General features: G+C 48.0%; 2 protein-coding genes across 3 annotated transcripts in view; one reads left to right on the plus strand and one right to left on the minus strand.

Annotated features, from left to right (window-relative positions):
• SGPL1 (sphingosine-1-phosphate lyase 1) overlaps positions 1 to 9716 on the plus strand; it is a 32767-nt gene extending 23051 nt beyond the window's left edge. For both annotated transcript variants that reach the window (XM_075109675.1, XM_075109674.1), the window contains exons 7-14: positions 10 to 98; positions 1247 to 1352; positions 1835 to 1933; positions 2973 to 3122; positions 3382 to 3620; positions 4260 to 4406; positions 5440 to 5560; positions 5657 to 9716. In XM_075109675.1, the coding sequence (XP_074965776.1) occupies positions 10 to 98; positions 1247 to 1352; positions 1835 to 1933; positions 2973 to 3122; positions 3382 to 3620; positions 4260 to 4406; positions 5440 to 5560; positions 5657 to 5797 (1092 nt within the window). In that variant the 3' untranslated portion in view covers positions 5798 to 9716. The remainder of the gene's footprint in view (positions 1 to 9; positions 99 to 1246; positions 1353 to 1834; positions 1934 to 2972; positions 3123 to 3381; positions 3621 to 4259; positions 4407 to 5439; positions 5561 to 5656) is intronic.
• PCBD1 (pterin-4 alpha-carbinolamine dehydratase 1) lies at positions 9515 to 14391 on the minus strand. Its single transcript, XM_075109676.1, has 4 exons — positions 14283 to 14391; positions 11179 to 11310; positions 10738 to 10818; positions 9515 to 10186 (listed from the first exon to the last, which is right to left on the minus strand). The coding sequence occupies exons 1-4, from the start codon at positions 14283 to 14285 to the stop codon at positions 10088 to 10090; spliced, it is 315 nt and encodes a 104-aa protein (XP_074965777.1). The 5' UTR covers positions 14286 to 14391; the 3' UTR covers positions 9515 to 10087.
• Positions 14392 to 15795: the final 1404 nt, after the last annotated feature.

The following is a 15795-nucleotide window of genomic DNA, read 5'->3' on the forward strand; positions in this document are numbered from 1 at the left end:
TTGTGACAGATGACATCTGGGGGGACCGAGAGCATTCTGATGGCCTGCAAGGCGTACCGAGACCTGGCTTACGAGAGAGGCATCAAACAGCCAGAAATGTGAGCAATACTTCCATGGCTTGGTTTTTGCTTTGGGAGTTTGTGGGAGAGGAGGTGGCCGCTAGACCCCAATATTCCTTTATTTCATAGCTCGTTACCACCTCCTCCTTGTCCGTCTGTGTCTGAAGGAGAGAAGTCTGGCTTGAAAGAAGTGGTGCAAAAGCACGGGAACCTTCAGGCAGCTTGGGGGGCATGATGCTGCTGGGGGGGGGTCTGTGGTAGCTACGCTGTGCAGATGTGTTTGGTAATACCTGCATGCTACTCCAGACAAAGCCTGCTCATATCCGCTTCGGGCCCCTCTTGAGAAGAGATTGTCAGCCCCTTTGAAGTGTTTAAGGGTTTTGATTTATTCAGATCAAAGAGGGTTTAGCCTGAAAACTCTGGGACTAAAGTTGGGGCTGGTTGGAGCTGAAATGAGGGACTGTGTTAATCGTTACATTGCTAATAGAGGATTTGCGCTCTCTCATGTGCTGCTTTTTTCTAGATGGTGCATCAAAAATATTTCTCTGGTTAATTGCTTACGAGCGGAAAATGTAAAGAGATGAAACACTGTGGTGTTCATCTTCTGCTGAATTCCTGCAGTTCTTTTCTTCTCCCTCTAACATTTTTGCATGCTATTAAAGGCCCTGAAAAAGATATGCCTCAGAAAACAAGGTTAAGGCTGTTCAGCTGCTGCCATTTGAGTTGGGAGAGAGCAAATGTTATGTTCTCTTGGTGTATTTATGCTGTTCCTTCCCTTCTGTATCATCTCATGTGCCCCTCTCAGGGAGGGTGGTTGGTTGGAGATGGTACGCTATTGTTCGATACGACAAGAAATTAGCATTCTTGGGAATTCTGGGTCCTGGTTCACAGAAGACCATGCAGTGGAATAGAATTATTTCAATACGTTTCCTCTGGGTTGTTCAAGATTTAGTGTCCCTCATTTCAGTTCAGAACAGCACACGGCCTCTATTCTGTCTCAGAGAGTTTTTCCCCAACTGTTTTTAGTCTGTATGATTTTTGGCTAGTTGAAACATGCAGCTGATCTGTTTGTGGCCTGTCACATGTAAATATCTGCAAGTTGAATTTTTTTGCTCTTTCCCCTCCTCCTGCTCATGGTAGGGTTAAGGGCTGTCTGGCTTGACACATGCAATCTGTTACTTTCCTAGGTTGGTCCCAGTGAGTGCTCACGCAGCGTTTGACAAGGCAGCACACTACTTTGGACTGAAGTTGATCCACATACCATTGACCAAGGCTATGGAAGTGGATGTTCAGGTATCGCTTTAGGCAGCACAGCACTCTTTCTGTGGGAAGTTAGCATTGTGCAGCAAATAGCAAGAAATCTACCTATTCAGGTGGCAAGTCAGTGGATAGAGGGGGATGCATGCTTCCTGGAAATAAGGAAAAAATAGCAGGAGTAAGTACCTGTCATTGCAGATCAGATTTTGTTTGAAATAATTTGATGTAAACCATCCCTTTTTTCTGTGTGATTCATTTAGAATCAAATAATTTATGTATTTCAGAAATAGCCCCAGATTTCAGATGAGGGAGACAGAAGTGTTTTAGTATTTCCAAGTGGCTGAGTTAAATTACTCAGCTGATGTCATCTTATGCTTGTAGCTCGTTACGTTGCTTTTTGTAGGCTTTTGTGTCTTGGTTTTTAAGACCAGAAGCTGCATGTTTTAATTTTTTATCTTTTTTGGCAGGGTGGCACTTGGTAAATGGAATGTGAGCATCTTCTCTCTTTAAATCTTCAGGCAATGAGGAGAGCTATCTCGAAGAACACAGCCATGCTAGTCTGTTCTGCTCCCCAGTTCCCGCATGGAATTATGGACCCGATTGAAGAGGTGGCAGAGGTAGGGTGCCCCTGGGAATTCTGGGTGCTGTAGCAATAAACACAGCATGTCCTTATGTGCAAGAGCAGCGGGGTTCCACGACGCCAACCAGTGAATCTGGTGGGAGGAGCAGACTGGTTGGGAGGGTATTACTGTACGTAAATCGGGTATTAACCAACAGCAGGGGATGTATGACACCATTTGGAAGTGAGGAGGAATATGGGACTGTTTTCTTGCACTCTAACTGCTGTGGGAGGGTGGGCTTTAAATACCAGAAGTACCTTTGGGCATTGTCTTAAAGCTGTGTGGGGCTGGATTTCAGACTTGAGCTGGCACGTGTCGTGTGCCACAGCAAGGCAAAGTGGCAAGCCTTTTGCACATACTTTGTCTCTGAACTCTCAAGTCTGTGCCATGAACTTCTGTAACTGAAGGTACGTATTGTGTATGTGACTTTGAGCTCTGCTGCACCCACTGTGAGACCAGCCAGAAGGGCATTCTTTGATATTTGAGAGGAAATAACAGCAAAATAGTCCACCTGGTAAAAAGGCTTTGATTCAGGGCCGACTGGTTGTAGAAGGCTTGGTGCAGAAGTTGGAGGAATGCGTAGAAGGAGTCAAGGGGCTGAGATCTTATTTTTTAAACATGCCTCTTGATTTTTCTCCTACGTGCTCCAGTTACTTTTGTATGTAACCAGCCAAGGCCTCTGACCTTCCTTTTCTTTGGACCGTGCCATTACGCTTTATTGTGGATACTCCTTTCAGACCATGTTATCGCATCTCGTTGGCAAATACAGCAAACTGCCAAAATGCAATGTTATTTTTCCTCTTGCTGACAATCTTCAAATATGTGGAAGGCAGGAGAAGGCATCCCACAAGTAGCCAACCCTTCCAGATTTCCGATCCTCAACAGCTTTGAGTGGCATGATGTTCCAAAAGGATCCAGGAAATATTTAATTGTGAAATGCTGAGTACTTTTTGGTGACTGTAGTTTTGGTGTCCTGACAACATTGTTTCCTTGCCTGATTGCACGTTACTTACGAGAATCTCTTGTTCACACACAGCTTGCGGTGAAGTACAAAATCCCCTTCCATGTCGATGCCTGCCTGGGTGGTTTTCTTATTGCTTTCATGGACAAGGCAGGGTTTCCTCTAAAGCGTCCATTTGACTTCCGTGTAAAAGGTGTGACCAGCATTTCTGCTGATACCCACAAGGTAAGAAGCGGGGAGAAAGGTCTTTCAGTGCTTTCATTTTTGGGGAGCAATTCCTGATGCCATTGTTGCCTTCAGGCACTTCTGCTCTGTAATGTGGAGGAGCGCTGAAGTGCAGGGAGAAGGGCTGCCCTAGTCACCTGCTTTGTGCAATGCACCAAAGTTACGGGCAAATGGGATCTTGGTGATGGCATGCGCTGAGTGCTTGAACGTGTTCCTCTGCCCTCCTGCTGCTTTTCAACGCCTTTTGTGCCCCTTGCAGTATGGCTACGCTCCCAAGGGCTCTTCCGTGGTGCTGTACAGCGACAAGAAGTACAGGAGCTACCAGTTCTTTATAGCACCTGATTGGCAAGGGGGCATATATGCCTCCCCCTCCGTGGCAGGCTCCAGGCCTGGTGGAATCATAGCCGCGTGCTGGGCAACTCTGATGCACGTAGGGGAATCGGGCTACGTTGAGGCTACGAAGAGGATCATTAAAACGGCTCGTTTCCTCGAATCAGAGTACGTGTGTGCCTTAGTGTTTTGATCACACTCTTTAACCCCATTCTGGACTCCTCCTCCCAAACTCCTTTTGTTTCTTTTGCAACTTTTTTTGCTCCTTCTCCCCCCCCAAGCCATAGCATGTTACATGTTGGGTGGTAATCCATCCACTGGGCAGTTCTGGGAGAAGATGCTTTGTTTATGCCCAGGTTGCTGCCCTGTGCCAGATACTTGAGAGACACAGAGAGGAGGGGTGCAGGCAGCTTTGTTTAGCTGTCTTGGCTTTGAGAGTTTATTCTGTCTCAGCTGTGGGTGTGGGGGAATCTGGAAGGACTTACTGCAGAGGATAGAACAAGGGTTGTACTCTCTTTTGTTGGGGTGCTTTTGTCGCTATGTGAGCTGATAAGCTGATCTTTTCTGCTACTCTGTCCTCCCTTGCCTCTCTCTTCCATTTCTTCCTGAGGGTGCTTGACTTTAGGGCCTTCAATGACCTGAGTCCTTGCAAGTCCCAACGGCCTGGGCTGGTTGTGTGATTTTTTTTTTTTTATTATTTTTTGGTAGGGATGTCCCCTTCTGTAGCTTTTTTGTAAGGCTCCGGGTAGATGGACAGAATGTCCGCCCCCCTGTCAGTCACTTATTTTTTTCCTTTTTCTTTTTAAGGTTGAGAAAAATTGACAGCATCTTCATTTTTGGGAAACCTGAGGTGTCTGTCCTCTCCATTGGTTCGGACATTTTTGACATTTATCGATTATCTAATTCCTTAGCTGCAAAAGGATGGAACTTAAATGCCCTACAGTTCCCATCAAGGTGAGTTTGTGGGGACCAGTGGAGCAATGTGCATAGCCAGGGTATGCAAGATGGTCATCTTCAGGCCCCGTAGCTCTCTTGATTTGCTGAGTGGTGTTGTCCCTATCTGATAAATTGTGTGCAGACTTTTTGCTCTGCAGAGAAGGGATTACTTTTGTAATTGCTGATAAATAGCAGCTTCTGCAGTGAGGATAAGGCAATGCTAATTTTAATGGGCCTGGCAGAGGACATAACTGAGGCTCCCTTTCTATTTACCTCTGTCTAATACCAAGCAGAAAACATATAAATAGCCAGGGCTTTATCTCATGTTAGTTAACTGAGGGTTTGTAGACTTATTTTTAGTATCTTCTTGCTGCCCACTGAAGGTGTAACTGAAAGAACAGTGAAGGGCTGATCACTTTCAGTGATCTTTCCAGCCTGGTGTAAAATGAATGTTTGTCAGAGAGTTTCCTTGAGTGGATAGTTATTGTTTTTCTGTGGGTAAAATGGGCGAATGCTCTGAGATGTAGCTGCACTGGAACAATTTTGGACTTGCAGTTAGCATGAAGTGTGAAGTCTAGAGAGCCTGAAGTGATAGCTCAGAGGTGCGAGCAGGCCTGTTCGTTCTGGTAGATGCTAATTTCCACGCTGTGGGTGGCTGATGGCTTATCTGAGCTGGAGAGGAAGGAAATGATGGCAAGGATCAATGTGCTTGCAAAGAGCTGCACGTTTCTCAGCAGAGGTACGTGGAATGAGGTGAGAAAATTATAGGCCTTTACCTGCGTATGGTGAAGTTGGGAAGAAAGGAGGAGCTGCCATTTTGCAAAGATGAGTTGAACTCTCCACAGCTTGGCTGAGCAAGTATTGTGCAGGGATTACCAGTAATTGGAAGGGAGTGGATCTCTTCTCCCGTTATGCTGCTGAAATGCTATTTTAAGGAGGTACATGGTTGTCACTGGCCAGGGGAGGGCTAAACTGCTGTTGGTTGCTCAGAAAATGTGAAGCTGTACATACTTGAGATGGTTAACCTCTCCCCTCTCTCCTGCCTGCCCAGCATTCATCTCTGCATTACGCAGTTGCACACAAAGCCTGGTGTTGCTGAACAGTTCCTGAAAGATGTCAAAGACAGCATTGAGGAGATCATGAAGGACCTCAATGCCAAGACCACAGGCATGGTAAGGAGGCCGGCATGTAGTGACGGTGTGTTTGGGGTGAGCGTTGTTTCTCTGACATTAACGGTCCCATGTAATGACCTCATCTTCTCTGCTTAGGGAGCCATCTATGGAATGGCCCAGTCCGTCCCAGACAGGAGCTTGGTAGCGGAGATTTCTCAGGCGTACTTGGACGGCCTCTACAGCACGGATGTTCCTTGCAGTGAAAAGCACATGAACGGTTCTCCTGGCCACCACTGACTGTAGTGCAACAACCGGTGCCTTGCCAACTAGCACTGGGGTGGTTCTAAAGGTTTCCTAGGGGAAGAGGTTGCAGTAAGCCTTTGTTCCTACAATTGCAGGTCTGATGGTGGCTCGATCTTGAGAACTTCCTTCCCTTAGTCAGTTCTGAAATCTGCATTCTTTTCATGCCCAACTTTAGTTTTAGGGCTTTTCTTCCCTTCCCCGTGCCTATTTTAATTGTGAATATTGATGGTGAATTGAATGTCCATTCCACAACTCCAAATTTCTCAGGTATTCTGCATGTCACTTCATTCCTTGCTGTTTCTTCTCCTCAGACCTGGTATTCAGCTGGTGTCCAGCCAAGTGTTAGATTTGAGTTCTCATGTTGTGTTCCAAAGTATCAATCTTTCCAGAAGTTGAAGGTAGAAAATAAATTTAATATTTTGTTTTCTTTTGAGTATTCCTCCAAGCTATTGCATTTAACAGACTGTGCTGGGAGCCTTATATCTGTGTAAAGCAGAGCTGATAAACTGGCAAAGGAAAGATGGCCATGTACTTTCTGAGATCCCCTCTGGAGACCTCAGTGAGTCTGCAGTCAATATCTGCTGAGGGCGGGGAAAACCCAACACAAAATCCTTTTCTGGAATCTCTTGGTTTGAATAATGGCAGAAATAGAAACCAAGCAGGTGGTGTAGGGAGAGGAACTGGATGGTACTGAAAATCCTAGGTACATAATAACTGTTTTGCTTCCCTGCCTCTTCTAGAAGACATGCATTTACCACCTAGAGTGCTGCTTGTACCTTGCACAATTCTGGAGGGATGTGCAAAACAGTGATTTCGCTGTTCATAACTTGAAGGTTTTGCACAATCTTACAATGCTGTAGTAGTCAGTCAGGCCCTGGCATGTGTCATGGCTAGCGGCTTCATGTGCAAACGGATGGCGCCAAAGCTGACCTTTTTTACCATGATATTTTAGTATAAAAAGGTGACTTTTATAATAGTAATCTCTGCTGTTTGCACTGATTCTTGTAAGGCACATTCTCAAAAGGGCATTCACCATTGTGCCTTGATGCTTCTCTGGCTTTTTTTTTTTGTGGGATGCCAGGGAGGGTTTGAGGGTTCAGCTGTTGACTGCAGCATTTGCTGTGGTCGTTTCCTTATGGTACTATACTAAACCCTCAAAGGCAGACTGGCCTCAGAGAAAGTATGCTTGCCTGTAAGGTAGAATAGTAGTCGTATCGAGCCAAGTCCCTTCACAGTATTACAAAGATGCTGGTATAGCTCTGAGAGGTAGGCGATAGGATGCAGTGAGTTGGAGGTAATTCAAGCCTTGGGCGTGCTTGTGGCTCACCCTTCCTATATTTCTCTGCTGTTTTTATGGTGAGAGAGTTTTCCCAGTGTAACTTGTGAGGCAGTTGTTCCCTGAAGGACAAGCTAGAATCTCTTGAGTTATTAAACTGGTGGAGTCACTCCCGCAGGGCTTTCCCATGTTATTTCCTCTCAGCTTTTGCATGCTACCTAGAGTTTTCCTGGGCGAAGTTCAACACCTGGGAGAAGGCTTTGTGCCACATCTGCAGTCTTGTGCAGGGCATCTGAAGGCACCTGTGTCTGCTGTAGTGGGCTTGTTAGCCCGAAGCTGACCCTCACTGGCTTAGTACAGCTGAAGCACACACTTGCACAATAATTACACTGAATGAGAAGGTTACTTACCAGTCACTGCACAAACCAGTGCAGCAGCCTTGGGCCCAGTGATTGTGGGAAGAATACTTGCTTTTTGGCAGGTTTACTCTCAGTGCTAGCAGACAAAAGTGTTTTTGCCATCTGCCCTTAAATTGATGACTTTGTCTCTGAGCCCTTTTGAAAACATAGCATTTGAATTGCCTGATAGTCTCTTGATGGTATTGCCAGCTCTGGCAGTCAGCATTTATGTTGGACCTATTTATTCTGTTAACGTCTTGCTAATGTGACCATAACTGCATCTCTGAGCGTGCTGTACTTCGGAGGCAGTCTTAAGTGTCTGGCTACTGTGATGGTTCTCTTTTGAACCGAGATTTAAAAGAAAACAAAACAAAAAAGGGAGGTACTCTTTTTGTTTCTGCTTTAAAAGAAAGGGGGGGATGGATTGGGGTGGGTTAAGGAGAGAAAAACTCCCTCCTCTTCCCTGGTTGCATTTTCCTCCAAGGAAGGAGATGGATCTAACAGATCAGTGCTCCGTTTCACGTTTTCGGATGTATTTTGAAGGTGTTATTTGTAAGCCAATGTATTCTATTCTGGGCTTCACTTAATAGTAATATTTGTGGGTTTAATTATTTTATGTGCATTTGTTCTATACTGTAAATGTAATCTTCTGGTCAGGAATAGGCCATTGTAGTTTACCCCGTGTAGTCTTTATTTGTCCCTGTCATCTAATATGTAATCTGCATCTCCTTTATCATGCCAAATGGTCTTAGGAAAATGGTGCGATTAACAGGTTGTATAATTATTTAAAAGACAAAAAAGAATTTTATGGACTGCATTATGATCTGGAACTGGATGGTACTTTAGACTTTGCAACTATTAATTCCTGTGAGATTTCCATCAGATTTTCCAAGCAAGACACTGAATTGGTTGCTTGTGGAAAGCACTCCCGAAGGATTTCCATGCTCTGAGGTACTAGACTGAAGAATATCCAATGGGATGGACCAAGAAGAGATAGTGTATCTTCATGCCGTGGATTTCATCTGCACTTTTCTGATGACTTGGGGGAGGGGGGGAGTGGAAGGGTTGTGTACAACACAATAGTATCTTGCCCAATAAATACACATTGACTTTTTAATGAATAAATGGGACGAGTTCATCTGATGGCAGTATTCTGTATTGCTCTAATTTGCCACTGCAAAACTGTAGGCTGAAATAGCTGAAGAGATGGTGAAAATGGGCCTAGTTTGTATTAAAATGGTGCATTTAGCTATCTAGGCTCATTGAACTCTTCTTTTTCTGTTTCATTGCTTATTTGAATGAATGGGGACCTGTTGCTCTTGGTCTTTGCTCATGCTCATCCTAATCTGTGGCAGGCAGAATGGTTTCTGAATCTTAGTAATGCTGCCTGAGGGCTGCTCTCTCATTCTGTCAAGATAAAGGTGCTGTCCATGGTTACGTCTTGCATGTGATGTTCGAGGATGCTGAAAATTGCTGTTTAAGAGCTATGGATTTTCTCTTAATGTTTTATAGAACTTTAAAGGGTTAAAAAAACCCGACCTGAATTGGATGTTTGTAGTATTCCTCCCAGGCTGTTTTGCTGAAAGTAACTGCTGTTGGTCTCGCAGCAAATTTTTCCTATTGTACTGAAAATGCAGCAATTTGGCTGCAGTATCCCTGAATGCTGAGATCATTGTGTTAACTGAAGATCTTACACCACCAAATCCATCTGCAGCCTCTTTTGGGAGGTATCTCACCATAAGAAGCTGCTGGCCTGTTGCCTGCTCTGCTTTTGTGCCTTTTGGTTGTGCCTTCCCTGTGTTTGTGCCTTGGCTATGGTACGCTGCTGATTTATCACAAGTGGTTTTTATCTGATCTGCTCTGGCACCTCACTCTGAGGTGCAGGCCTGCAAAGGCACGTGCCATTTCTCCACTTTGCTTCATCAAGAAGCGTTTTCCATGGCAGAAGCACCTTCTTGAGAGTGTACTCAGGTACTGGTCTGTCCTGGGTAAACCTGTTGGTGTAATTTGACAGTGAAGCCTCCTTCCAAACTCTCGTCAGGTTAACCAAGTTCTTTATTGTAAACATTTTCAGTTGGTGTCCTACCAAAGGCTGGTTACAATAGGGGTGAGAGCACATGCCTGTGTATAATACTGCTACAGAGAGGTTACAGTAATAAATTGCACATCACGGTTGCTGGTATGTTACAGAGGAACCAAAGGGTTCACGTACCATGTTTTAGGCAGAAAGGTTATTCTGGTAGGTAAGAAACAATAACACAGTGGCTGGACAGGGTCAGGCTCTGGAAAGATTTACTGGTGCAGGTGTGTAACAAGACTCCTGGTAAAAGGGCATGTCTGCTGAAAGCCTGAGAGGCGTAGCAGTTTGCAGGCTTGGTAGCCTGCAAAGGGTTTAAGAATGGCAGCGGCAAGATCAGAGATGGATATATGCGCAGTGCCCGAGAAGTGCCTCCATCCATCTGAGCTGTGGTGGGGAGTTAGGCATGGCTTTAGGCAGTCTGGATCCAGGAACTAGCTTAGAAGTGGGAGGAGGCTTTAGGTACAGCCTTCCAGGCGAGATGCGGGTTGTGGCAGCGGCAAGAGTTGATTTTTGGCTTCATGTGTCTCTAGTCACGAGAGAGAAGCTGCAACCTGCTCAATGAAGCTGGCCAAGTTGATGTCTCGCTCCGATAAGCCTCCACACTCGTGGGTGCTCAACGTGATGTGAACCTAAACCAGACAGACAGACCGACCAAGTATTGCTGGCAGAAAGAGCGGGAACGGTTTCCCCCAGTGCTGCAGACAGTTCGCGTCTGATAAGGCAGGTAGCACTATTACTTTCTCCAGACCTGTTAGCAAAATTTCCTGGGGTGGGAGGTGGTCTGGTGTTTTGCCTGGTCTTCTCCTTCCTACAGCATGTCCTGGCCACAAGCTGTCACTGCCCACCCCGGCCTTGGTCACAGTGGCCAGCTGTGCCTACTTCTCAACTCACTTTCTCCAGAAGCTTTTCCCCTTGCTCCTATTTCTGATACTGATTTTAACAAAAGCAACCCTGGTGCCAGCCTACAGATAGCTACTGCTCAGCTGGACAGGTAAAAAAAAAAGGGGATGAAAGGGTATGTAGGCGATAGCTATAGGCTGGCTGTGATATGCCACAGGAATGGCATCTGAGGAAGGAGGTCCCACTCATCTGAACAGTATTGCCGCTGCTGTTTTATGCCTCATGAAAGGGATGTGTTCCCTGAAGAGCTCGGGTTGCCCCCACCATCCCTCTTCCTTACCTTATTGTACACATTGAACCATTCAGGGTGGTGATCCAGTTTTTCTGCCTGTAGAGCCACTCTGGTCATGAAGCCGAAGGCCTGCCCAGTGGAATAAGAATAGTTAGCTCTGAACCACTTCCCCTGAGATGTATTGTTTTTCGCCCCGTTGCCATTAATTTTACACCACGTTTCTAGGTAACTCAACCAAAAGCAAGGCCTGGGATGTTCTGTATCTTTGTTGGGATTTTCTATGGGTTTTCCTCTTGTTGGGGAGCTTTTCCCAGACAAATTATGTGTTGGGCTGAACACTTTGGTGTCTTGGGCAGGTTATTTTGCTCAGCTATTACATTTCAGAAGAAACACGGAGGAGGTTTTTTTGACTGAGCCTTGCAGATGGGACTTCCTGCTCTGCAAACCAGGTCTCCCTGTTGTAAAACTCTGTACCTCTGATGCTCATACCCGGTTGAAGTCCTTGAAGTGGAACTCTTTGAAGATGGCATCTCTGCCTTCTACCTCATTCCACCCCACGGCTCTCAGGTTTGGCAGCAGCTGCTCTCTCTCCTCTGCACTCAGCCTGTGGGCTTTTCCCGCCTGACGCCGCAGAAAGAAAAGGGAAGAGGAGCAGATCAGCATGGCAGAGGTAGGATGAAGCAGATGTTCAAAGCAGTGAGGGATCCCATGGGTTGTGGAGTTATGGGTCTGTGGAGGCAGGTACAGGCTGGGTGGGAGGGTCAGAGTGTGTGTGTGGACCTGAAGTGAGGGGTGCTGATGATGTGGGATATCAGTGCTGTCCTCTGCTCCCTGCCCTGGCCACATCCTGCATGTACCTACGTCAAGTGAAGTCCAGCTTGTTGCTTTTGTCCTCTGGCCTCCAACTCCTTCCACTTTACCAGTATATATACGTATTCATTATAACCCAAGGTGCCAAGAAATGATGGCTCTGTGAGATTAAGCTCCCAAATACATTATACATAATTTTCTAGAAAAAAAACCTCAACCCTGAAACTCTGGTGATGGCCTTGAACTGAGAATGACTTGCTTTTGAGGTTAGTGAAATATCTTCATGAAGCAGGAGGGCTTTATTTGCAGGTCATCTGCACTGGAAGCCTGCTTTAGAGGAGGAAAAAGTGGTGTGAATCAGAGAGATGAGTCACCAAATTGGAGTTCAGCTCCTTTTCCTTTTCAATCTCCCTTATGTTACAGCGGAGTTCAAGAGGCTGTTTCTGTCTGAATAACAAAAGGCAGAGGGAGGTATTGTGATTTAGCATTGTCTTTTCCTCTTGGGTAGAGCTGCTGTTATTTGTTTTAAGGGTGGGGAAAAAAAAAATGCAGTAGTTCTTGGTTTTGGGGAGTGAATATGGGCAAAGATGAAACTAAAATGGAGTTCTTGGATGGGGGCTGCCTGAGCCAGCGTATCTTCTGGCTCAGTTGGGAAGGTAGGAGTTGAGTGCAGAGGGCTCTTGCTCTATCTTGAAAGATTATGTTCTGGCAATTAAAATTCTTTCCCAGTGGGCGATCTGATCTTTTGATTTGGTGAGGATTGTTTCTCAATGACAAAGACCAATATCTCTTTGCAATTTGTCTTCCTTTATATGCAAAATGTATGTAGCAAGTTAAATATAAGCCCCAACAAATACAGCTTACTATTCCTTGTGGGTGTTCGCTCAGCTGTTTAAGGTGCTACTTCTGGGCATGGATGCCCAAGTGAAGTGTCTCAAAGGGCTTCAGACCAAAGAAGGCAGATTGTCTTTCCCTATAGTTCACTTACAGGCTGTACAAAACCAGAGGCAGCCATGGAGCTGATGTTCTTGTTGGGGGGGTCTTTGGTTTTGTATGTTTTGAGGAGGATTGAAAAGGTTATGCCCTATCCCCATGTTACTGGGTCTGCTAAGCCATCAGGCCGTGTTGGTGCCTACCTGTCTGTGTAGATGTGACCCTTACGCTTAGAGAAAGCTCTCAGCTGCAGAGCACTTCATGAAATGGAGGATGTCAAGGTGCGCACTGAACCTCAGCTCTGGGGTGGCTGGGTGTGGGATGGTTCCCGTCCCCCTGGTATCATGGCCGTACGCTCTCCCTCTTGCACGGTGTTTGGGGAAAGCCTTCCTTGCCTATGCATGCTCTGGCCTCCCTGATAGCGTGCAAACCACCCGTGCCACCCTTCAGTTTGTGCAGTGCTCTGGATGGTCCCCGGCCAGCCCAGCTCCACCACCCTGCCCTGCTAAGGTCAACCCCATCCCTCCAAACCCAGAGCTCGGGGAGGGAAGGTAGTGAGTAAACACAGCTCAGCGCAATAAACCCTCAGCCCTTGCCCTTCTGCGCTGATGGCGTGATAAGCTGGTGCAGGTAGCTTAGCAACTGGATAACGTGGGGACGGAGGCTGGCTCTGCGCGGGGCCGCTGGCAGGGGGGCACCTGCGGGAGCTGCCCTGGGGGGCTGGTGGAGCGGGGTAGGGGCTGCGCCAGGTTTTGGGACCAGGGGACGGTGTATTGGTGCTAAAGAAAAGAAAGGCAGTGTAAAGCTGTAGCTGTTGCTTGCCTGGAGCAGAGGCATATGGACACAGCAGAGTGGGTGCCAAGCCAGCCAACTCCGGGCAGAGCAAGAAACCAGGCTGCTTGGAAGGGACGCGGCTTAATTGTTCTCTGAACCCTTTTCTGTGTTGCAACGACATGGGAGGATGGGCCCCTGGGCTTTTTCCAGGCCCAGCGCCTCTCTGAGGGCCCAGCGCCAGCAGGAGGCATGGCCAATGGACCACAAGAAAGCGAGCTCCTCCGGCTGTGTCTTGTGGTGGCAGACCCCCTGCCCGGGCACCCTCTGCGCCCTCCGCCCTGCCGTCTCCCCTCCGTCTCCACCCCAGTACGCTGGCCAGCCTGCTGGTTTTGTCAGCATGGGATGATACTGCTTTCATGCGCACTTACTCCTTTAAAACACGCTGTTCTCGTTAGCGAAACTTAATTATTTTGTTTCCTTTTGCTGGCTCTCAACTGCTAAGGCAGGGAGATGATTATTTTTTTGTGCAACCGAGGGAAAAGAACCAGTGTGGGAAACCTGGAAAGCTTTGGGCTTTCTGGAGATGAAACAACCCTCTCCGCTCAAACTAACATCCTCCCTTTTGAGGGTGACTTGTCCCTTAGGAGAAGGTAAAGTGGGCAGCTCTTGCGTGAGCAGGACCTGCGGGCAGGGCTGGAGTGAGGCACGCCGCGGGGCCCGCGGGCTTTGCTCCCGTCCCCTCTGCTGCTGTGAAAAAAGCTGATTTCCAGCTGGCCGGGGTGGGCTGCACGGGCCACGCAGGCAGAGCACGCGTGGGGGGTCATACCTGCCGTGCCGGCAGTGCAGCCTTGCTTAATGGATCCTTTCCCTCCCCCTCGCAGAGGAACCGAGCCTGGAGAGCCCCGGCTTTGGTAATTCAGCTCCCGGTGTTACTAATTAACCACAGCGCAGAGCTCTGCTCCTTTCTGCCTTCCTCCTGCCTTTTCTCAGGGGCCGGAGCGGCCGCCGACATCCTCCCGCCCCGTCCTTTGCCGCCTCCCGCAAAGCAACAGCCGGATTTCCCGGCAGCGACTTACCATCGCCCGCAGGTCTCCGGCCTCGGCCCGGCCCGGGCGCTGCACCGCGGCCCGGCGGAGCGGCAGCGAGGCGGGGGCGGCGGGAGGCGGGGCCGGGGAACCGCGCCCGCCCACGGGGAGGGGGGGGGAACCGCGGCCACCGCCTTGGCGCCTCTACCAGGCCGTGGGGCTCGGGGGGTGCGAAAACAGGGTCTCTTTGACCCCCCCCCCCCCCCCCCCCCCGCGCACGTTGAAGGGGTGATGCGCCCACCCCTGAACCACCCGCCCCTCTCGGTGGGGTCACTTCTTTTAACCTGTTGCACAGAGAAAAAGGCAGACCGGGATGGAGCGAGGAAGTTCAAGCCGGTACCTCTGGATGCTGCTGGCAACACGTGTGATGAATGTGACAGTCGTCCTGGCTGAGCACGCGTGTGCCTCCCAGCCCTTTGAGCTCTGCGTGGGTGATAATGAGCTGAGGGTAGCGTTGTCTGGGGACAGCCTGGATTATATCGCAGCATGTGGACCAAGAGACCGGGTAATGGGGTGACTGTGTGCGGCACAATGCTTCTGAGCATTTCTAAGGTATTTTGTCTTGTTGCCGAGGGAACTGAGGCTGCACAGATGCTGTTCCCCGGTGTGCTTTCGCTCTCCAGGCCTGCTGGATTTGTGCCTATGTCCTGCAGCTTGTCGTCCGCTAAACCCACTCATGTGATGGGCAATTTTCCAGTGCTGACAACAATTTTGTACCGTGCTGATGTACGTGTTAGACAAACTCAGCACCCTGCTATACCCCTGTGGTTTGCTTTACCCTTGGAGCAACTGATTCTGGAAGTTTTTTAATATAGTGTGACATACATCCCTTGTGCACATCTTGTTTTCTACTGTTAGGGTTTGTGGGGGCCACAGAGATGGTTTGTTTCTCCAGCAGGCAAGTTAGAGGGAAGCAAACACTTCCTTTCCTTTTTTGCCCTCTATAGATTTGCTTGCCAGGGTAATGAAATGGAAAAATTAGCATCTCTTGCATCCTGGGAGACCCTGCGTGTCCATTTGAGGAGAAAAGTCTTGGAGAGCAATGCAGCACCTAAGAAGAAAACAATTGCGTGCGGATATGAAGCTGGAAGCTCTGATAGGGATGAGGAGGGGCGCTGTATGGTTTCCAGCAATGAAATCAGGAGGTGGCATTGTTTGTAAGGTTGGGAAAGGCCAGCAGAATATTTTCTTGGCATAAGTTTGGCTTGCAGGGCTGGCAGTTTCATCAGCACATCCCAGCAGAAGTGCAGGAGGTAAAGGAAGCGGGGTGGTTGGGAAGTTGCAGGCGGAGATCTGGATGCTGCAGATAACAGCTATGTTCAGGGGATCCGAGCTGCCGTTTTCTCAAGAAAATGTGGTGGCAGTTTTGATGGTGATTTGTCAGGGCCTCAAGTACACCTTGGCCAGGTGACAGTGCCTCTGTTGGTCTCTCGGTGCATTTGGAGATGGGGAGGAAGCAAATACCCCATCTCTTATGGTACCCTGCTTTCCCTCTGGATTTTGT

The sequence above is a fragment of the Phalacrocorax aristotelis genome, chromosome 14, assembly GCF_949628215.1.
Source record: "Phalacrocorax aristotelis chromosome 14, bGulAri2.1, whole genome shotgun sequence".
In the NCBI taxonomy this organism is placed as follows: domain Eukaryota; kingdom Metazoa; phylum Chordata; class Aves; order Suliformes; family Phalacrocoracidae; genus Phalacrocorax; species Phalacrocorax aristotelis.